The following is a 24652-nucleotide window of genomic DNA, read 5'->3' as shown; positions in this document are numbered from 1 at the left end:
TTTGTGTAGTGTGAAAAGTTGCCACAAAGTACCTAAAATTTTCATAATTGAAGATCTAATAAAGCTTGCTACGAGGTATTACTCATCAATCTCTTGTTCCATATTTCTCTTCTTTTATTTCAAATATTGCTATAATAAACGCAATCATGTAGACATCTTAGAGTTCACCGTGTAATTTAAATTTTATGTATAAAGGGGATTAAATATTTAAACTATTAATTCTTATTACGCTATCTTCATCATAGGGTACTGATTAAGGGCACTGTAGGGGTGCTTAATACCTTTCCTACACGTAATCGACCCCCGAACCCAATTTTGGTTATCAAGACCATTATTGGATATTTAAAAACTTTTTCTTTTCCCAATGTTTTGAGTAAAACATTGGTGGCGACTCCATGAACCATTTTCAAAACTATTAGTTAAGGATTAGTCTGGTGTCTGGGCATTCCTTAATTGATGAGATCTTTAAAAGGATGTGAAGATCAGAAATTTTCAGGTTGCGATAATACTAAGTGTGAAATTTCATGCTTAGCACTAAAATGTTGACTTGTTATTAATAAGAAAAGACAAAATGGTTTATGACCTAATATATAGTAGATTCAAAGATACATATTGATTGGAACATTTTTTTTGGAGTGTGTGGCAACTGAAAAAGTTCTTATGGATTTAAGATCAATTTTCCTCGTTTCTTCACCATTTTTCTTGTACCCCATATCTATAGCTATATGTAACTAAGTTCACTTTGTTGGGGTTTGATGTAACCATACTTATTCTCATGTTTACATTCTAAGTTATTAATCCTAATTATTATTAAATATTATTTCTCTCTTATTTGTTTAATGTTTGTTATGGTTTGATCTCCTTTAACTTGATTTTGTGCACTTAAAGCGATTAAAAAATACTTGTAAATCTTTGAATTGAAGTATAACATCTAATGGCATTTATCTTTAAGAGTGGAAGAAATGTCATTAGTCCTTCATAGACTCTTGTTTTTAAAGCTAATTTCTTGACTAAGTTATCCAAGGAATTGATAACTTAGTCAAAAAGCTCAAACTATAACTTGTAAGAAATTAAGATTTGAGTATATTTGTGAGTTGGATGATGATTTATGAACTTATAACTAGATTAATACTTGCTTGGAACCATGAGAAGATTGTTTGGTAAAATCAAATCCTAATATTCACTATTGTGTTAAAATCAATTTTTGCATTTCAAGTATTCATAAAAATATCAAAAAGATTTCTTATAACATTTATCTCTAGTACTTTCTTTATCTTCACAATCAATCAAAATTTATATTTTTAATAGTTCAATTTAGTATAATTAATTATTTGTGACAAGTATTGTATAAGTTTCTTGGGGATGATATTCATACTCGTTATTAAACTATATGTACAAATTGGTAAATTTGCCAAGAAGACATTTCCTCTAGATCTATACATAATTAAAAATAATTAATTTAATTTACATAAATTAAGAAATATATATTAAATATATTTAATTTTTATAATTTCATCTAAAATATATTTTAGATAGTACTTTTATTTATTATCATAAGAATAATATTAGATAAGAACATTAAGTAAGATTGACTTCATTAAAATCTGTTTATATTTTAATTTAAAAATTTAAGCATTTATTTTTCTTATATATAATATCTACCAATTGTTTATTAAATTAAATAAATATTAGATTTAAAAGTAGTTTTTTTAAAATAAATGCAATATATGTTTTAGTGATTATTGTAAAAAGATGAAGTAACGTTTTTTGTTGGAGTATTTTACAAATGGAAGACGGTGTGGTTGGTATAGTCCTTAGGGGACAATATTCTAACAACTTATACACTTGTCGAAAACCAGTACCACCTCATTCATTGCCACTTTAAATGTGCCAAAACTGTAGAACGTTGCATGTGTTCTGGGAAGGGAAATAGTGTCATCTAGAAGCTTTACAAAGTCATGGATCAACCAAATACTGTGAGGAAAACGGGTATCATTAATGCTATATATATATATATATAATAAAAATTATATAATATTATTTTATGTATATCTCTCTATTATTAATAATATTTTTTTATATTATATAAATTATTATACGTGTGAAACTATTCATCAGATTACCACACACCACACCACACATGAAACGAGGGTGCATTAATTTCTAACTTATGTGACGTTAGGGTAGTTGGCAATGTTATGTTCAATGTTCAATGTTCAATGTTCAATGTTCAATGTTCATTCCTTGGAATTCAATTAATAACTCATACTAGTAGGGGTTATGGTGCTTGTGATTTTCCAACACTATCATAAATGATAAATCACCATCAAGCGTGACACAATAATTCAACTGGCCAAGTTATAAATTTGTCTAGTGTGAGCATTACATTGCACACATACTACTTTATATTTTCATTGGTAGCAGTCATTGAAATTTTGAGATGGCAGATAGCTACATTTCCTTACAAATATCTTTTGCTGTCAAAAGGAGCATCAAGTCTTTTCTTTTATCACCTTTGGTAACCGAATAAAGTTATTACCCTTCATTGTTCAAAGTTTACATACATGCATGTAGAATTGAGAGTCACACAAACATGTACAAATTTAGGTACATCAGTACATGTGCAATCATTTTTAAAATATATGAGAATGAAATAATGTACTACATACATTTATACAAGTGAAAAAAAAAAAAAGTTACAATTTCATTATTATAAGAGTGTAAAAACGTACAATGTTCATCCATATAGGAGAGTACAAAAAACATGCAACATTCATTCATATAAAGGAATGAGAAAAAGGAGACATATAATATCTTTTATAATATAAAGTAACAAAGTTCTTTATATACTTTTTTTCACCTAAATCAAATAAATTTTAAACAATTCTATTTAAGTTATTTTATTTACTTATATTTAATAATTTTATTTTCTTTGAATTTTTTTTTATAAGACTCAAATCAGAATTATTGTTTGTTTCTTTTTTTATAAAAATCAATATAAAATATTTAGTGTTAATCATTTTTTTATAAGAAATATTCTTTATTAAAATTATTTCTCTTAATTCGATAAGTAATTAGTATTTGGTAAAATAAGTCTCAATAATATTGTAAGTAGTTTTAAAAAAAAAAACATAAATTTATGACAAATTTAATGTAATTAATTAAATTACACAACTTCTTCGATTCTAATGTATTAGATAATCGAGTTTCATTAAAAAAGATAGGATGAAGTATCAATCAGGAAACATTTAATAAAAAGAGATATTTAAATGCATATTTTTTTTATTAGGTATTGTATAGGAAGTATAATCGGTTTTGATGGTATCATAAATTATGAGAATTTGAATTTCATCGTTTATTTATTGGTTACTTTTCATTTTTTTTCCTTGTAATACCTCTATTTTAAACCTTTGGTTCTTTTAGTCTTTTAATGTTGTTTCAAAACTCTGATTAGTTCATAATTCTAATATATCTTTATGTAATTTTTCTCAATTATACTCTTATGTAATTTTTCTCAATTATAACCTTACATGGAGTTGAGTAATTAATTCTGGTAGTTTAAATGGAGCATGTTAATGTTTCTTGTGAGTGAATAAGTAATCAATGAGGGTAATTTAGTTTAAATATGTATAAATTAAATATTTTTTAATCTTTGTATAAAAAGTTAAAAAGAACCAATGTTTTGAAACGATAGAATATTATATTTGGGATAATAGTATTCAACCCACTTAAACTTTCCTTGTTTTACAAGTAAATATCCTAAACATTAAGGGTGCTGAAATGGATCAATCCAATCCCTTATGACTTACCTTGCTATCGACCCACAAAAATAAGATAGGGTAAATTGACCCACTTACCTTATGACTTTCCTTTTTTTGACAATTCAGTTACTATGCACTGGAAAAGAGTTAAGAATAATAATCTATAGATATCATGCAACAATTATGTAAGCAATATTGTTATGATAGACTCATATCCAAACTTTTATATCTTGACAAGAATGCTAGACTTCTTAGTTTAAGTAATGACATCTAAGAAATCATATTGTTAGGGATTGATATCCCAATTTGGCTGTTGATCTAACATGTGTAAAAAGGTCATTTTAGTCTGGTATGCCAAATCACTTAGATTGTTCACCGTATATTGTAGGAGATTCTCGTAAGTAAGTGCGTGATGACACATTAGATAAGGTGTATGTATATGATGTGTGATTTGGTGTTATTCATATGCTTTGGGGATAATATTGTTGAATGATATGGTTATGGTGTAAATTTGATATGCTTGAGTTTTTGTCTTTCAAACTTTATGATGCCATGCTCAAGTGTTTTGTTGTGTTGATATATTTACTTCTATACTTGTTTTATATTTATGCTTTTGAAATTTAGCCTATTCTTCCATGTTTCTAGGTGGTTGGACTACGGTGATTATATTTTTCATGGAAAGAGTAGGGTTAGTTGGACGTAAGTTGTGAGTTTTGTGAGGCCATGTTAACAGATGACTTACGGTTGATTTTGTTAGGTTACTTTAACAAGAGTTGTCAAAGTGGGGGCAAAACCTGTGAGCCAATTTGGTGCATCACGAGTTTGAGCCAGGTTGAGCTAAAAAAATTTTAGCACGTTTTGATTATAATAAAAATTTGGCTCGACTCACTACAATCGAGTCAATCGATGGTGAGCCTTACGAGTTGGCTCACCTATTATATATATATATATATATATATATATATATATATATACTAGGCTCCTAAATATTAATTTTATGCGATTATACATTTATATAATTAACTAATTTTTATACATATTAGTTGTGAATTATGTTAATTAGCATCAATTTGATATTATTCGTTAATATTTTATATAACAACTTTTATTTTATAAGTTGATTAAGTTAGTTGTGGATGATATCTATTTCTTTTTTATATTTTTATTTATCTTATTTGTTATCATAGTTATAATTTTAAAATATAAAATTATAATATGTATATTTTTTTATAAAGTTCAATATTTTTTTTTTTGTTTTCTTTTATTTTTTTAATTCAAGCGAGTCAACCTCTCTTTAACCACTAATCCATGATAAGTTGGGTTGAGTTGATTTTTTAAAAAAAATTCACCTAAAGGCAAGCCAGGTTGACCTACCTATTGCTCAACCCCTGATATGTTGAGCTGGATCGGACTGAATTACCCATTTTAATAATTTTAGATGTAACTGGTTGTATAGGTGTTATTTGATCGATTATCTAAAATTACTTTTATAATTTTTAATCACTACACACATACATATACACATATACATATATATATATATATATATATATATATATATATATATATATATTGTATAGTATTTTTTTTTGTTGGAAATGCAACTTACATATTGCATGTATGCAGAATTGTTATTGTGATCAAGAATTTGTTCGTGTTAGTCTTAGATAACAATAATTATTTCTACTGCTAATTATTGATTTTATGAGATGACCGACCCATTTGACAAGTCAAATCTCTCCTCCCTAGTCCTTATTCAATAAAAACATAAGTTTTAATTCATAGATATTTTTTTAACAATTTTATATTGATAGAAACTTTTTCTCCAACATAATCATGGACAAAAGTTTAACTTTTATGTGTATGGAAGGAATATTACTTTATATTTTTTATAAAGACGAATAACTAATATAAGAACAACAATAAGCACAGAGTAAATAATTTAAAAAGTAAACTCTAAACTTCTTTCTATTTTTTAAACAACAGAGATCTCGATGCAATTTGAAAAGGTTGTTGCAGTTTAAGCTAACGTACATGACAATAATTTCTTCATTAAAGCTTGGTCAAACAATATTGGGCATCGATTTAGGTATTAGTTTAAATTTATGGAATAATTTATAATAGGCGACGATGCAATAGAAGATATATGATTCAAAATGATTATGTATAGGTTTGTAGTTCAAGTAGCATTACTCATTTTTTTAAACTTATTATATTTTGCTAAATACTTGAACATTGAAAAAAATGAGGTGGTAACATAATTTATATATTTTAAATAACCAGGAGAGATCCAAGTTATTTTATTTTTATATTTTTATCTCTTAAATTATTGAATATTTGTCAAAAGTTACTTCTACTTCCTTTACTCACATAAATTAACTATATGAAATTACTCGATACTCCAATTCTACGTTAATCTTAACTTATTACTTAACTTCAATAATTTTTTAAAATAAACACGTAAACATATGAGTGTCTCTTTGACACTGATAAATATAAAATTTGATTATCTATTTTTCTTAATAATTTTTACAATTTTACATTTTACTTTTTATATTTACAAAAAGTTTATATATATAAATATTATTTTTTATTTTCTTTATTTTATATCGCCTATTATTATAGAGACTTAAAAAAACAAAGTTTATAAAAGAGTACCTATATAGTGATGAAACTATTTGAAATCAACGATTCCAGAATTCCTTAAATTTTGAAGAGTACGGTCAATTTTCTCTGTGATATGATACATTTTTTTTATCATATTATATATATATATATATATATATATATATATATGGTTTAAATATGTTTTTAGTCTCTCAAATTTAAGACAAATTTATTTTTGGTCCCTCAAATTTAAAATTATTGTTTTTAGTCCCTGTAATTTTTAAAAATCTTATTTTAGTCTTTTAGGTCACCAATAACATATTTGAAAGTGACTAATTAAAACAGTTATGTAATATCAACCAGATTAAATATGATATTTTTACTAATAAAAATACTAATAGATAAATTTTATGTAATAATATTTGATAAATTTTTTAATAAAATTTAAATATAAAAATTAAAATAATATTTTTTAAAATTACAGAAACTAAAAATAACAATTTTAAATTTAAAAAATTAAAAATAAATTTATCTTAAATTTAAGAGATTAAAAATATATTTAAGTCTCTGTATATATATATATATTATCTCACAATGAAAGAGATGGCGAGGATAAATAATGATACTCAAATGACATTGACGTTGACAATGCCAAACAATTAATGCAGACTGAAGTCACAGATGACATCAGCTTAATATTTGATAATGATATTACATTCATCCAATCAAATTGTTTACTTTTAGGAAAAATTTTCATCGAACAAATCTTATAAAATGCTGCTTTTATTTATTTAAAATTCATGCTATTCTCTCTCCTCTTCTAAATCTCCTAAACTTAATGTATATCTCTCATACAGTGATATTGTATTTCTAAGAATATGATTATCAGAAATAATATAACTATAAATTTTATTTTTTTAAAATAGTTAAAAATAAATTTGGTTAAATTTAAATATTTTTAAAAATATTTTAAAATTCAAAATAATTACATTAAAAAAATAAAATTATAGTTGAATTAGACAATAGTTTTTTTTATATATATTTTCATAAAAATATAACTTTCTTATCTTTATCAAAAATTAAAATGACTTAAAACATGAGATAATTTTTTTTAAGAAATAAAAAATACTTAGGAATCTGGAGTAAATTTTTAAAACTTGTAATACATATGAAAATTCTATATTTTCAAAGTCACATTTAAAAAAAAATATATAGTGCTTTAATCCATGAAATAAATGTCCTAAAGTCTGAGTGAGCTATACGGTATGAAATATATAGACAACAGTTGTATTATTAATCGTTGATGATGTAATATATATTGTCTTTTTGTGTGTGTAATATATATTTAGTGGACGAATGTGTTTAGTTAATTATGTCCCTATATAAAATAATGTAGTATGAGTCTCTATTAGGGATATAATGGGGATCATGGGCGGGTAATGTAAATCTGTCTCTACCCTGTTAGATGAAAATTGTTTTCATATTTATCTTATATCCGCGCGAGTATCTATTAAACGAGTATTTATGAATTTCTTAAATACTCATAAATATTTATGAATATTTATAAATTTTTTAAGAAATTAAAAAAGTTATATTATAAATAATTTTAAGTCTATATTTAATGTCATTGAAATATTAAAAATAAAAATTCAATATTAATTTTGAACTTGTATTTAACGTTAATTTTGTTAAAATAATAATAAAAATGTAAGATAATCAATGATTTAAAATACATCAATCTCACAAGTAAGTTAAAGTCTCATGACAAAATTACAATAATTCAATATCATAATTCCAAGCGAAAGTAAACAACTTAAAATACATAAATTTTATTGGTCCAATCAAAGCTAGAAAATTAATCAAATTATGTCCAACATAATTCTATAACATGCTTAACACATATTGGTAACTTCATTAGCCTCACTTTTATAAGAAAATAAGACGAGAGAGTGTAGTTTCAGGGTTATGTGGTACAAAAATAATTAGAATATTTAAGAAATATTATTAAACAGGTACCCGCGAGTATGAATATCATCGTAGCCGCCCCGCCCCATTTATAAATGAGTAAAAAAATTATCCGTCCCCATTATCCGCAAGTACCCAATTAACCTATTCATTTATTATCCGTAGCAGATTTTACCTACAGATACCCGCGAGTACATGTATTTTTGCTATCTCTAGTCTTTATGAGGATATATTTTCTAAACTAGATTGAGAATAATTAAGTTATTTTTGCATTATACTTTTTTTTTTTCATTTTTTGATTTTTAAATAATGTTTCGTATTTATTATTTTTAAAGGTAGTTACACAAATTTCTGTCATTCTTTTTATTAATCACGTTGTATTTAAGATTGTAATTAATTTTTTTTCCTTTTCAAAAATTACTTTAATATTGAAAATACTTATGATATTTATTTATGGGGAATGCTAATATACTCCCACCTATTTTTTAGTGAGAGTATGTTAGCAACCTACACCAAAATTTTAGGACAAAAAAATTACTCATTTCTTTTGATTTAGTTAATTCGTATAAAAGATATTATAGTAATTTAATTTCTCTCCTATTAAATTTCTTCTCTAGTTCATTTCACTTTCCTATTAAATTATTTCTCTAACTTATTTATCCCTCTCCTATTAAATTCCTTCTTTAACTCATTTCTCTCTCATCTCTCATGATGTCTCTCTCCTCTCTCTCAACAAATAAAAATTAATTAATAAAAAAAATAAATGAATTGGAGAATGAAATTAATAAGAAAGAGAAAACATTTTATTTTCATTTAAAATTAAATTAAATTACTATAATAACTTTTGTACGAATTAACCAAATTAAAAAAAATGAGTGATTTTTTTTCCTAAAATTTTGGTATAGGTTGATAACATACTTCCACTAAAAAATAAGTAGGGATATATTAGCATTTCCTTTTATTTATTTATTGCAATTAATGTTTCTCGGTGTCGGTCTAACATATTTGTAAATCTAAAGTCAATTTTGAGGTAAAACTTCCTTCTGTTTTTTTTACTGGAGGTAAAACTTTTTTAAAAACTCCAAAAAGTAACAAAATAAAAATTAAAATAAAGGCCTTGCAAAGAATAAAAGAAAATATTTTCTTTAGCAGGATCGAACTGTCTAATAAAAAAACTCACATCTTAGTTACCATTGCACCGAATCAATTAATAGTATAAAATATATAAATTCTATAATAATAAATAACTTCTTCGTTTGGTGGAGGAGACTAAACTAAAGTTCTACTGCTTGGAACAACCCCAATATTTTTAACATGTAACATTTGTATAGAAATGATTACTATTAATTTTATGCAAACTTTAAACACACCCAAAAAAAAAACTCACAATTAATACTTTATTTTTGTAATACTTTGATTTATTTTTTTCCTATTTAGAATCAATACAAGCAATGTTCAAACTTCAAACATCTTTTGACTTTATAATATACAACTGCAGACTAATTAGAGTCGATGGGTTATACAATAAACAATTTGCAAAGACAAATTTAGGGGTGGTTTCGGTGGCTATGATATTAAAACACACCGTTTCCAATTATAGAAATATATTAAAATAAATTTGATATATATATTTTCCATGAAAGACGTATCCAATAAGTTTTATTATTTATTTAAATAATTAGATATTAGACAGGCATCTAGAAATTGGGCTCAAGATTGGTCTAGTGTGGTGCTTATTGTATATCATTAATTAATCCGTCACATTTTGGAGATTTAAGAGTGCCTAAAAGACACGTATCTAGATTCTAGATGTAATGACATTCAAACTGAGCTAATTAACTAGCTCAATCAAAACATTTAATGCAACATTCAAACTGAGCTCTATTACCTCATGATTTATAATTTATATAAACCGAAAATTTACTTTTCTTAATTTTTTTTATCATTAAGTAATCATTTCTTTTCCTGTTTTTTTTTCTTCTAAAAAATTACTTAGAAAAAGCTAAAAAAAATAAGTTTATTAATAAATTACTTGTATAAGATTTTAGACATTTTAATCGGATTCCTGAATCCAAGTTTTATAAATGGAAGAAAGGATCAAATCAAATCTAGAACAAACAACACCTATTTAATAGTCTTTTAGATTATAAGAATGTGAAAAGTGAAAGTAAAATTAATTGAACTCAAATCCCTTAATTCACTTGCAATGGATTTTATATTTTACCTATGCTACGATATTGGTTTTGTGATGATTAGTTTTTATCGAAAAAAATTAATTAATTATTTTAATAATTTTTTTTATTCATACTCACACTCAATATAAAGATCAAAGTTATAATATCACTAAATAATGACCTAATGATTGAATTTTACTGTAATCAATTCACATTTTTATTATTTTCATATATATATATATTAGTAAGTTCAAAATAATTTATATTTTTTATTTAAAATAAAATAAAAAATGAGATTAAATAATAAAAATATGTTCGTTCAATTGCTATTGTAATTTATCTTTAAAATTTAAAGACTTGAGCTTAAATATTTAGTTTCATTAAAATATTAACTTTTAATAATAAAATGATATAATAGCTTACAATTAGTAAACGAAGTATTTTTTTATATATACTAGCAAGAAAAAGGCACTCCGTGTCTGTATTGTATTAAAAGAAAAAATGAGAAGTTACTTATAAAAATGTAGTTATTAAAAAATACACCAAAAATAAAACGTTTCATGTAAAAATGAAAATCAAAAGTAAATATTGAAATTAGTATCCTTATATATTAGTATAAATTCATTAATTTCAAGTTATTAAATTTGATTAAAAGATATTTTTTCTAATTTTTTAAAATAAAAGAGTATAATGATAAAAAAAATGAAGATCAAAATAGTTAAAAAAGGATAGACTTAAATATGTTTTTAGTCCTTCAAATTTAGGGTAAATCTGTTTTTGGTCCCTCAAATTTAAAATTGTTATTTTTAGTTCCTGTAATTTCAAAAAATCTTATTTTAGTCCTTATATTCAAATTTTGTTAAGAAACTTATCAAGCATAAAATCTACCTATTAGTGTCCCTATTAGTGAAAATATCACATTAAATCCGTTTGATATTGCATAACATTCTTAATTAGTCACTTTTAAATATGTTATTGGTGACCTAAGGGACTAAAATAATATTTTTGAAAAATACAGGGACTAAAAACAACAGTTTTAAATTTGAGGGACTAAAAACAAATTTGTCTTAAATTTGAGGGATTAAAAACATATTTAAGCCAAAAAAATATCTCCTTTATATATTAGTATAGATATATATCATTTCTTAATTAGTCTCCTTAAAACATGTATTCATATTTAGAAGTACTTTTAATTTTTTTTAAGTAAAAACAGTTCTTTATTTTTAATCTATAAACTATATTTAAAATATGCTCGTCATGAATCATGATCCAATCTAATTAAAAAAAAAAGGATCCTGACATGTGAAGAGCTTCTTTGACCTTTTCCCACGCATCCTTAAACCATTTCCTATTCCTAGGCTGCCTCACATCTTACACTTTTCTTTATCTTCCCTATTACATCTTCCTGCCTTCCTGCATCTTACAATCTCCAACTATTTCTTTCATCACAACTTTTATTTTCACAATCTTTATTTTATTTAATAATTCATCTCTCGTATTCATTTTTAACAATTTAACTATATATATATATATTAATATATATATATATATATATATATATATATATATATATATATATATATATAAGGTTTTTATAATAACAAGCAAAGTTTTATATATCTTAATAATACATTGTAACTCTTTAATGGAAAATTTTATTAAGTAAACCATTATTGTGAAAATCTAATTTTAATATAACACAGTACAAATAATATTTAAAGAACTATATTTAAATCTAAATTTTATCTTTTCTTTTATTTATTTTTTGTTTTTGCTGATAAATACATTATTAATACTAGCAAGAAAAAGACACTCCGTGCCTGCATTATATTAAAAAAGAAATAAAAAATGAGAAGTACCTCATAAAAAAGTAGTTATTAAAAAATAAATAAAGAATAAAATAATTCATGTAAAAGTAAAAACTAAAAATATTTATTGTAAAAATGACTTATTAGTTTCAAATTCTTAAATTTGATTAAAAAATAATTTTTCTAATTTTTTAAAATAAAAAAGTATAATGATTTAAAAAAAAGTGAAGACCAATATAGTTACTAAAAAGGATATCCCTTTTATATATTAATATAGATAAAATATTTATTAATTTGTTAATAATTAATTTTTGTTAAAAAATTTGTCTAATTATCTGTAATGTAGTTCTATTTTAATTATATCTATTTTCATTTACGATACTCGAATTCAAAATTACAAAAATTTAGTTTGACTTGAACAACGGATTCGTCAGTTTTTCTTTATTCTTTCGGCAGCAGCCATCACGGAAGTTAAAAATATTTTTTTATTCCTTCCATATACTTGGATTTGTTCAACTCTGAATCTAATAATCTTTAAGCGTGTGATACCAAATGACCAATTATGCATTTATGCTTAAATTTTTCTTAATGATACGTTTGGATTTTGAAAATCTTAAAATTTGAATTATTTTTTTTATTTTTATTTTTTACTATTATTTAAATATTTTATTCAGATAAATTAATTCAACTTTTAAAATTTTAATTTAAATATGATAATTTTATTTTCATTATGAGTAAAATTAATTATGTATATTGAGATTTTAAAATTAAATTTTATAAAAATAAATATTAGTTAATTTTTAAATAGTTAATAGTTTTAAAATTAATAATATATTATATTTAATAACTTAAAAATTATTGATATTTTTTGTGGTGACTTTGAAAAAGAGGTGAGGGAGGTAGGAGAAAAAAAAGGAGAAAAGACAAAATAGAAAAACGAAAAAAATGAAGAGAAAAGAAAAATAAGAGAGGAAAAAGAAAAGAGATAAAAATTAGAGAGACAAAAAAGAAAAAAAATAAGGAGAGAAAAAGGAGAGAAGAGAGGGAGAGTTAAAAAACTTTTTATTATTTTAAAGAATTTCACAAATATTTAACTTTTAAATTTTTTATTTATAGATTCTTCATTTAAATAATACGTTTTATTCAAGATATTTGATTTTTTTAAATAAATTATTTTATTTAAATTTCTCATCCTAGTCCATTATAAATAAATTTTTAGATTCTCCATGCGACAACTATTGTATATTATGAATGTTTTATGCTTAAATAATGTGCGATATATATTCATAATTAAACAAAAGGAAGCACGCAACTGAAACAAGGGGAAAAAAAATCCAAAAGGGAAAATGAAAATATTCCTTTATTTTAATCTATATTAAAAAAGTATGTTTTAAATATTTTTAAATTAAAAGAGTATATTTTAATTATTTTTCTTCAAAGAATTTTTTAAATATTTTTAATCTCATATATTTTAATCTAACATTTTTATTTTGTTTTATTTTTATATTAAATTTCATTATTTTTATAAGCAATTATCAATAATTGAAAGTAATATTATATGACAATAAAAAATTATTTATCATAAATCTAAAATATAATTTATCTGATATATATATATTAAATTTTAATTAAAATATAATTTATATATTTAAAATATTTTCTTATAATAAATTTCAATTATTCAAAATAAAAATTTGGCATAAATGATATCTACTAAAATATTAGTTCTATTATACATATGAAATGAAAAAGGAAAAGATAAGAGAGTCTTATGAAAAATATAGTAAGAAATTCATAATAAAATCTTACTATAATTATCAAATTAATTATCTTTATGCATAAGAAAAATTAAAATAAATACAATTAATTTTATTTTGTTAATTAATTATAAAAAACGATACATGTACGATAAATTTGTACAATATCAAAAAAAATTTAATCTCTCCATCATGTTATTTGTTTGCTTATTAGTTGTTAATAATGAGGAGATAGGTTCTAAAAAAAGGAGAGATAGAAAAAAATTAATTATTTAAGGGATTGTTAGTGATTAATTAATTTAAAATCTACAGAACTAGGCCTAGTTTTATTTTCTAAATAAAAACTTCTAGAAGGCTCGATTTGTAAATGTAGCATTGGGCGCACATATTTTATTTCACGGTTGGCATCTAGCTTGACTTTAATAAATATGCATATTCAGCGCTTACATATTCACTATTATTGTCAACAAAGTAATTACTCTTTATTTAATTATTTATTATTATTTTGCCAAAAATACTTTTGCCTAATTTTTGTAATACAAACTTAATCAATCCGAAACGTTGAATTGGCACTCGCATACGAATAGTCATTTGTTACGACATTTCTTGTCTTATTCAATTTCCCTCGTTTCACAGCGCAATTGATTTGTCCCAGAAGAAAAAAAAAACAAAGCATTACTATTTTGTTTTTGTTATATTAGTCGAGAGTCTTAAAACCGAGTTTGGTGGAAGAAAAAGAAAGAGAAAGATCCATTCCCATGTGCACGTTGAAAAGTCTATCCTTGTTAGCCACGACGAGTCAAACTGGGATGGCAGTCAGATTTCAGCTTCCACCCCAATCAAACTCATATTAGGTTGCCTTCTATCTCTTCACTTTCATTCCAAAGTTATACCTTTCAGCTCTCACAAGGGAACCTTTGTTTTTTTCATTTCTGGGTTTATCATATTTGTACAGATACGTATAAAAAACACAGATTTTGCTTTTTGTTTCTGTCAACATCACATCTCTTTCTTCCAACCTTGGATTTTGAGGATCATTGAGTCCTTGGAGCTTGGTTTCGATCTTGAAGGGTGAATCACACAAGTTTTGAGCTTTTGACTTAGTTGAAGAAATGGCTGGAGGGAGAAGGAGGAGGCACCACTTCAGCAGAATTCATGCATTCACATGTGGGAGAGCTTCCATGAGAGAGGAGCATTCACTAATAGGAGGCCCTGGCTTCTCAAGGAAAGTCTATTGCAATGACCCTGAACGTGCCATGGAGAGTCTTCTCAGTTATGGAGACAATTATGTCAGAACAACTAAGTACACATTGGCCACGTTCATCCCCAAGTCCTTGTTTGAGCAATTCAGGAGGGTTGCCAATTTCTACTTCCTCGTTTGTGCAGTTTTGTCTTTCTTTCCGGTCTCTCCTTACTCAGGCGTCAGTAATGTTGTTCCTCTACTGGTTGTGGTTGCTGCCACGATGGTCAAAGAGTTCATTGAGGATTTTAGGAGGAAACAACAGGTAATTTTCTCTAATTGTTATGTCAGTTACTGCTGCAAATTTCTGACTGATGGTGTTCTTTTCTCTAATTGTATATCTGATAGATAGTTAGTTATGGTCCTTATGGATGATAGGCATGTTTGCTAGAAATTTTGGAATGTTCTTTGCATTATCACTAGGCTAGAACATGTGGCTATTGATCCATTGATTGCTTTGCAGATGTATTGAATATAATCTTTATTAATTGGTTGGGAAATTTATGATGAGATTGAGAGTTGGAGTGGTCTCTGTGCTAAATTCGTGCCTTGAATTATGTCAAGATTAACGTGCATATTGGTCAGATACCTTTTTTCTTCTTAGCATGTGCAAGGTTGTGCTAATAGGCTTGTGTTCTGTTGGTAATTAGTAAACTTTTTTCTTTCATAAAAAGCAAGGAGGTTATGTTTTCTGTTCCTCTTGATTAATCCTTGGTTGATGATATTGTTTTGTAATTTCATCAGGATATAGAGATGAATAACAGAAAAGTTAAAGTGCATCGTGGAGATGGTGTTTTTGACATTTCTAAATGGAGGGATTTGAAAGTTGGCGATGTAGTGAGGGTGGAAAAAGATGAATTTTTTCCTGCTGATCTCATCTTACTTGCATCAAACTATGATGATGCAATTTGCTATGTTGAGACCATGAATCTTGATGGAGAGACAAATCTGAAACTGAAACAAGCACTGGAAGGAAGTTCAATGTTGCAAGAAGACTCGAACTATCAAAATTTCAGGGCTGTCATCACATGTGAAGATCCAAATGCAAATTTGTACACATTTGTTGGTAGTCTGGATCTTGAGGATCAGCAATATCCTCTTGCACCTCAGCAGCTACTGCTTAGGGATTCTAAGCTGAGGAACACAGATTTTATTTATGGAGTGGTAATCTTTACCGGACATGATACAAAGGTTATGCAGAATGCAACAGATCCTCCATCCAAGAGAAGCAAAATTGAGAAAAGGATGGATAAGATTATCTACTGCCTGTTCGTTGTACTTATTTTGATTTCTTTCATTGGGTCCATATTCTTTGGGCTTATGACAGATGATGACCTTGAAAATGGAAGAATGAAGAGATGGTACCTTAGGCCAGATAATACCGAAATTTACTATGATCCAAATAGCCCAGTAGTTGCGGCAATTCTGCATTTCTTGACAGCACTTATGTTGTATGGTTACTTGATTCCAATTTCCTTGTATGTATCCATAGAAATTGTAAAGGTTCTGCAAAGCATTTTCATCAACCAGGATGTGCACATGTATTATGCGGAAACTGACAAGCCAGCACATGCTCGTACATCAAATTTGAATGAAGAACTTGGCCAAGTTGATACCATACTTTCAGATAAGACTGGAACTTTGACTTGCAACTCTATGGAATTTATCAAGTGTTCTATTGCTGGGGTTGCTTATGGACGAGGAGCTACAGAAGTTGAGAGAGCTCTATCTAGGAGACAGGAAACACCTTTTAGTCAAGAGTTTAAAGAAAGAATTAGTGAATCAAAGCCATCCATTAAAGGGTTTAACTTTAAGGATGAAAGGATCATGAATGGAAATTGGGCCAAAGAACCCAATGCCAATGTAATCCAGAACTTCTTACGGTTGCTGGCTGTATGCCATACTGCAATACCTGAAATTGATGAAGAAACTGGTAAGGTTTCATATGAAGCTGAATCACCGGATGAGGCAGCTTTTGTGATTGCAGCCAGGGAACTCGGATTTGAATTTTATGAAAGGACACATACAACTATTTCATTGCGTGAATTAGACCCCATGTCTGGCAACAAAATTGAAAGGTCAGGTTATTGTTCTTGTATGTGAAGGTTTAATTATATAATATCTTATATATATAATATCTTATATATAATATATATATATATATATATCACACACACACACACAATTGAAACTTGAGTTATGTATTAAAAACTGCATATAATTTGCTGCTGCAGATCCTACAAACTTTTGAATATATTAGAGTTCAGTAGTGCAAGAAAGCGGATGTCTGTGATTGTAAGAGATGAGGAGGGTAAATTACTACTACTTAGCAAAGGTGCTGACAGGTGTGTAATCTCATGCTTGGCTATCCTGAATAGACTATGTGAGCATTATTCAATTTGTTTCAAAAGTTCATAATATTAAACTGCTTGTTTTTTCTCCCTTTCTCAATCAGTGTAATGTTTGAAAGAATTGCAAAGAATGGAAGGGAATTTGAAGAGTACACAAAACAGCACATTAGTGAATATGCTGATTCTGGTTTGAGGACCTTGATACTTGCATATCGTGAACTCAACGAGGAAGAGTACAATCAGTTTAATAAAGAGTTTACAGAGGCCAAGAACTTGGTGAGTGCAGACCAGGAGCAGATTGTTGAGAGAATAATACAAAGTATTGAGAAAGATTTAATTCTTCTTGGTGCTACTGCAGTTGAAGACAAACTACAAGACGGGGTATGTTCTAAAAACTGTTTTACTTTCTGAAAGTAGAGGGAAGAAAGGGCTTGCTCTCTTTTTATGCCGGAGTGTTCAAACTGCAATTTTCTGATCACATAATTGAAATTACTTAATAATTATCAAAGCTAGTACCTTTTCACTCTTTTTCAAGTCATTATTTTTTGAAATTATCCTTGTCCTATTCTATTATAATAACTTTGTTATATATGTGGTGTCCTTATGAATCGGTTTATGTTGCACAGGTTCCTGAATGTATTGACAAACTAGCACAGGCTGGGATTAAGCTATGGGTTTTAACTGGTGATAAAATGGAGACAGCAATTAATATTGGGTACGTGCAAAGAATATCCAAAAAAATTGGATTTGTATGTGGAAATGATATGATGTCACTGATTTAGAAATCTATCTGTGACTGCAGATTTGCTTGTAGTTTACTCAGACAAGGAATGAAACAAATTATAATTAGCTCAGATACTCCAGAAACAAAATCATTGGAGAAAATGGAGGACAAGTCTGCTGCTGAAGTGGTAAACTACACTACCCTGATATTTAATTTCTGTCAACAGGCAGTGGTGACCATTGTCACGAGATGATTGTATGCTCTTTAGCTTGTTATTTTACACATGTACAACAAGGAGATCCGTGTACAACATATAAGAATTGAATTAGAATGCATGAGAAAGGAACTTGCAAAACTGAATATTGTTATAGCCACATAAACCACACTTGTCAACTAGATTGCAATTGCATGTTGTATTAATTTTGATGGAACCTTACTCATTTTTCAGGCAATTAAGTCAAGTGTTATTCGTCAACTAAGGGAGGCAAAGACATTGCTTACTACATCAGACGAAAACTTTGAGGCTTTAGCCCTGATCATTGATGGGAAGTCTCTTACTTATGCACTAGAAGATGATGTAAAGGATTCGTTTCTTGAACTTGCCATTGGTTGTGCATCTGTTATCTGCTGTCGTTCATCTCCCAAGCAGAAAGCACTTGTAAGTTTTTCTTGTTTTTCTCCTTTCCCTTTGGTTCTTCATATAAAAGTTCAGGTTGCACAGGATTGTCTTATTGTATTATAGTTAGGGTTGGACTTGGAATCTTACTTGTAATAAATCTCTTAAAGTTTATGATGATCAACGAGGCAAAGAAAATTTTACTGCAAAACAATATATCAAAAAAGGGCAAATCATAGTCTCATCCTTGGTGGTTTTCGGTTTTCCCATGCTCAGCCTCTAAAAGATTTTCTATATAATAATGCAGGTTACCAGATTGGTAAAGATGAGAACTGGTAGTACAACTCTAGCTATTGGAGATGGGGCAAATGATGTTGGAATGCTCCAAGAAGCAGACATTGGAATTGGTATCAGTGGTGTTGAAGGAATGCAGGTAAATATGCGATATCTTGCATATTCCTTTGAAGCCTTTCTATTCTTTTTTCCCCATACCTTTCTGTAACCCCTACCCTGAATTTGTATGGTTTTTTACTTTTTTGGCTCTTACTTCTTTGCTTCATTAAAACTTCCAGGCAGTTATGTCAAGTGATATTGCAATAGCCCAATTTCGGTATCTAGAGCGCTTACTACTTGTGCATGGACATTGGTGTTACAGAAGGATCTCATCAATGGTAACAATCTTGTCTTCACATATATTACATAATAGTATATTATAAGGTTCTCTAATTTCCGTACAGTATAAATGTGACCTATTGCAAAGTCTTAGTTCATCTAAGATTAATAAAATTGTTTTGGTTTTTGACAAACTTGACTTTCTGTTTGGCAGATTTGCTACTTCTTTTACAAGAATATTGCCTTCGGCTTCACTCTTTTCTTCTTCGAGTTGTATGCCTCATTCTCTGGGCAAGCTGCATACAACGACTGGTTCTTGTCACTATACAATGTATTCTTCACTTCACTTCCTGTAATTGCATTGGGTGTGTTTGATCAGGATGTGTCTTCTAAGCACTGTCTCAGGGTACGTCTCCAAACACAGTAGCTTCATGATGGCAAATAGTTAGAAGTTCAGTTTCCTCAGTGATACTGATATGTTACTACATGAATGTGTTTTCTCATGAAACCTCTCTTTTTGTTTCATTTTTTCAGTTTCCATTATTATATCAAGAAGGCATCCAAAACATCCTATTTAGCTGGAAACGAATCATAGGTTGGGCACTGAATGGAGTTGTGACTTCTGCCATCATATTCTTCTTTTGCATCCGTACTATGGAACACCAGGCATTCCGAAAAGGCGGTCAAGTCGTGGGGCTGGAAGTTCTTGGTGCCACCATGTACACCTGTGTTGTGTGGGTGGTGAATTGCCAAATGGCATTATCTATCAGTTACTTCACTTACATACAACATATATTCATCTGGGGTAGCATCATATTCTGGTATATATTCCTCCTGGCATATGGAGCCATAGACCCATCCTTCTCAACCACTGCCTATAAGGTCTTCATTGAAGCTCTTGCACCAGCCCCATCTTTCTGGTTCATCACTTTGCTCATTCTCATTGCTTCCCTCCTTCCATATTTCGTCTACGCTTCCATCCAAATGCGCTTCTTCCCCATGTATCATCAAATGATACAGTGGATAAGAAAAGATGGGCAAACAAGTGATCCAGAATACTGTGATATGGTAAGGCAGCGATCAATAAGACACACAACAGTTGGAACCACAGCTCGTTTGGAAGCGTCCAAACGACTTGAAGCATCCAAAAGACTTGAAATATCCGTCCATTCTTCAGCATCCAAAAGAATTGAGCTATCCAATTTTGCTGCATCCAAACGTTCTGAAGGGAATTCTGAGGACCGATAACCATAATTATTTTGTTGTTTGATGTCAAATTCATTAGTTCAAACGAGGTGTAAATTTTTTCTTAGGTTTCAAACCTTGTACATATTTAAGGAAAAGGGGCGTTTTCCATACGTGCGTGACAAGAATCCCCAAACAAAGCAAAATAAAGCAACCTATTCGTTGGTATTTTTTGTTCAGAAGATGATGATAAAATTTGGGTTGCTTCAAGAGTCAAAAATATTGTACCAAGGTATATGATTTCTGTAGGATAGAAGAATACATTAATTCATTCATTCTTTCATAATCATCAATATTTTTCCTTATTGGATCCACTTCTAAATTTCCTAATATTCTTCACCTTAGCTCTGCCACCATTGGCCGAATAGGGTTACCGAAATCTTAATTTCTCAAACCAAAAGATTCAGATTCTCTGGCTTTATAATAAACAATAGGATTGCATAGTTACGGAGATCTCCGGATACCAAATTCACTGTATGACGTATTCTATACAGAATGGAAAAAGTCTTATAACAATAATGGAAAAAGTTTAAAATCACATACCTACACAAATGGCGTAGCCGTACATGCATCAGCCTGGAGGATGAAGATGAACCCTCATCGAGATCTAACATTTAACATAAGCTGTTTAGTTGTGACACTCATGTCTATTGCTGAATAGGTTTTTTTTTTCCCTCTTTGCAAGTCTTATTTCTCAATTAAAACCATTTTTCTTAATGCGTTATTTTTTTTTTCTTTCTTGGTCATGAAAACACAATTTATTTACGATATTTGTTAACTTTTATAATTAATATTTTAAAGTTACATAACTTGTATTTTTGGAGCTTTACCAAAAAAAAAGGTAATTTTGGATCGGTTAGTAATGTAAATTTTTTATACTAATAGTGTATAGTTATTAATTTTTTAAATGTTTTATTTGAATATGCATGTAAATAATTGATAATGGATATTTTATCTCGTAGGATAAATTGTTATTTTATATAACATAAATTACAATAAATAAATATTTTTGTATAGAAATACATTATAATTAAAATTTGTAATAAATAAGTATTTTGACCATATAAATTATATTTTAATTTTATAAATAAATAATTTATATTATGATATAAAATCATTTTTAGTTATTGATATTTTTTTAAATATTAAATTTATTTTAGAAATAAATATGAGAATGATAAATTAAAAGAGATAAGAAATTGATTTTTTTTTTCTTCAAAAATACTATTAAGAAAAATAACTAAAAAAAAATTCTATTAAAAAAAGTCTCCAAAAACATTGTCCTTAATGATACATAAAAACATTATTCTGTTCTGGTTGAGAATAGTTATTCTAATCTAATAAGCACGGTGTACGATACTCATCATTTGATAAAGCACTCATATTTGAGAGTTTGACTTCTTATTCTTTTCTAGAAAGTGGGTCTACTAATTTTAAATTTCTAATCAGGAACGGGTAACACGGATTCATCATCTGTACGATAGAATTCAATGCCAACAAGTTTTGAATTTTATTCCCACTTTATATAAATAACATATTCAAAGAAAAATTATACACTAACGATGTTTTTTATTAGTGAATATTGTAAAGTGCAAATTTAGATCTCTCTGAAGTGGTTACCTCAATTGGGAGAGCCAAATCTTCATGGGAAACAGAAAACAAGAGCAGTGATCACACATTGCAGCACAGAGTAGAAACCAAATATCCTTATTTGATTCAATAATTTAAAAGAAACGAGCTACATATGACAAAATTCTTATGCACAAGGTATCCAACAAAGAAAAAAGGAGGAAAAGTTGAATAAGCTAGTAAAAGTTAGACGAAATGAATATGATTTTATGCGAGGCCTAAGAAATGAGAAGCAGAGCGAGCCATGATGGTGGCAAACTCATTGAAGCTAATGACACCATCACCATCTGTGTCAGCCTCTTTGATCATCTCCGTGAGCTCTCGATACGTAAGAGGCTGACCCATTTTGGCCATGGCCCCAGCCAACTCTGCAGCAGATATAAAACCATTCCCATCACGATCAAAGCACTTGAACACCCTTAGAAGCTCTTCTTGGTTCACCAACACCTGTGCATTTATGTCGGGTAATATGGCCCTCGCCAACTCATCAAACTCAACTTTTCCATTTCCATTTGAGTCCATGTTGGCTAAGAGGGCCTGGACTTGCTCACCCGAGGGCTTCAGGCCCAGTGACCTCAGAAGTGCTGCTAGCTCCAACATGGTTAGGCTCCCATCTGAGTCCATGTCGAATCGACCGAATATCTCCCTTAGTTGATTAATTTGCTCTACTTGAAGCATGTTAAGTTGTTAATATGATATATGAGTGACAAAATACAAAAGAGAAAAAAGGAAGGGAACGGATATAATGTTGAGAAGAGAAGAGATGTGGCTTATTTTAGTATCATAGGATGCTGTGGAACAGAAAGCGCGTTGGTGGTTCACGTATATAATAGTAAGATTCATTATATACAATAATAATGTATGAGGTCACTGCTCACTAAGCTTTTCATGTGCGTCTTCTAGGAAACTCACAGGCACTGTCGTCTTAGATTCTTTTTGCCTCCATAATTCTCAGTACTCTACTTTTCTTTTTCTTTTCTTGTCATGGTTATTCTTGTGTCATTATGTGAAAGACTAATTTTATTTATGATCCTGTATTTATCATTGATCCGAAAGATTTTTACATGTAGATATCAAACACGAGATTTTCTATTAAATATATGGTTCTTCCTACGTGTAAACATGAATTGCTGTCGCAATTCATCAGATTATTCTAAGTATACCAGTTTAATTTTGACGATATATAATTGGTATCATTGTAATCTTAATGCTTTTTTGATCATGTATGTATTTTGGAAATGATCGATCTATTATGTGTCATATTATGTAAAAGTGCGCAGACAAGAAAAGGAAATAAAAAAGTAGGCTTTGACAATTTATGTATTGTAGGACATTTCCACCGTCGTGTGATCTAATGAGAACTCTAAATGTGTGTGATGAGCTGTAACCAAAACTGGAGGAGGATGAATGTGATATGTCAACTTTATTAAAATTGTCAAAAATGATCATGATATACTTTATACATAGTTGTATACACTAGGCAGGATATTAAAAAAAATAAAAAATGGTAAGTGGTGATATTACAGGAAAAGGAAGGGAGGGAAAAAATTATGTAAAAAGAGAGGTAGAGTTGTTGCGCAAATGTATATATAAAAATTAATTATCGTCTAGATTCAAATAAAAAATAGGGTTAGGTAGTAGATCGAGTAATCACTTTTTGAATTTAGAAATTTTTTTTTTATATTAATTAGTTTCTGAAACTAAAAAATTATTAAATAAATTTTTAAATTGAACTATTTGTTGTTACTTTTAAGAAACATATTTAATATAGAGTCTAACATATATATGACAGTGTGCACCAAATCTAGACACCAAACTAGATGTTTATTTATTGATACAATTCTCTTATATGTACTTCTAAATAGCTGGTTGCACGCGTATTAATTACAGCACTAATGATTTAAGGTAGAATTGTTTAACCTCATTTTTACTTGGGACAATCCTGCTCTATTATTAGAATTGGCTTTTTTGACTATTTGTTTTCACTTTTCCAGCTTACGTTGTAGTGTTGGGCTCACTTTTTTAACTATTTGTTTTGTGTGCAATGATATATAGCAAGGTTAAAATGCGCCCACCACTATACCAAATCAGTCTAAGTGTGGTTCCTCTCTTCTTAGCCAGTATATATATACTGGGAAGAAAAGATGGTTCTAAACTTCTAAT

General features: G+C 28.1%; 2 protein-coding genes across 3 annotated transcripts; one reads left to right on the top strand and one right to left on the bottom strand.

Annotated features, from left to right (window-relative positions):
- Window positions 1-14769: 14769 nt before the first annotated feature.
- Window positions 14770-21174, top strand: LOC109807787 (putative phospholipid-transporting ATPase 9). 2 transcript variants are annotated; one of them, XM_020370419.3, is made up of 12 exons: window positions 14770-14926; window positions 15028-15577; window positions 16057-17390; window positions 17547-17657; window positions 17768-18044; window positions 18290-18378; window positions 18466-18574; window positions 18836-19045; window positions 19311-19436; window positions 19576-19674; window positions 19830-20021; window positions 20150-21174. In XM_020370419.3, exons 2-12 carry the CDS (start codon window positions 15185-15187, stop codon window positions 20861-20863), a joined length of 3654 nt encoding a protein of 1217 aa, XP_020226008.1. In that variant the 5' UTR covers window positions 14770-14926; window positions 15028-15184; the 3' UTR covers window positions 20864-21174. The 2 variants fall into 2 exon arrangements, with proteins under 2 accessions (XP_020226008.1, XP_082931700.1); XM_083075574.1 differs by having other exon boundaries at window positions 14770-15577.
- Window positions 21175-22551: 1377 nt separating this feature from the next.
- On the bottom strand, window positions 22552-23418 carry LOC109809599 (putative calcium-binding protein CML16). The gene has a single exon (XM_020372946.3). The coding sequence runs from the start codon at window positions 23165-23167 to the stop codon at window positions 22697-22699; it is 471 nt and encodes a 156-aa protein (XP_020228535.1). The 5' UTR covers window positions 23168-23418; the 3' UTR covers window positions 22552-22696.
- Between the last annotated feature and the right edge of the window lie 1234 nt (window positions 23419-24652).

This window comes from Cajanus cajan, chromosome 5 (genome assembly GCF_000230855.2).
Source record: "Cajanus cajan strain Asha chromosome 5, NIPB_CcT2T_4, whole genome shotgun sequence".
NCBI classification, from domain to species: domain Eukaryota; kingdom Viridiplantae; phylum Streptophyta; class Magnoliopsida; order Fabales; family Fabaceae; genus Cajanus; species Cajanus cajan.
The sequence above is the reverse complement of the archived record's forward strand: the minus strand, read 5'-3'. Positions and strand labels throughout refer to the sequence as shown.

Excerpts from the sequence above, each read along its gene's own strand:
- LOC109807787 (XM_020370419.3), top strand. The coding sequence starts at position 15,185 with ATGGCTGGAGGGAGAAGGAGGAGGCACCACTTCAGCAGAATTCATGCA. Across the intron at positions 17,658-17,767 it reads CTTAGCAAAGGTGCTGACAG|TGTAATGTTTGAAAGAATTG; the intron begins GTGTGTAATCTC and ends TTTCTCAATCAG. Across the intron at positions 19,437-19,575 it reads GTGGTGTTGAAGGAATGCAG|GCAGTTATGTCAAGTGATAT; the intron begins GTAAATATGCGA and ends TAAAACTTCCAG.
- LOC109809599 (XM_020372946.3), bottom strand. The coding sequence starts at position 23,167 with ATGCTTCAAGTAGAGCAAATTAATCAACTAAGGGAGATATTCGGTCGA.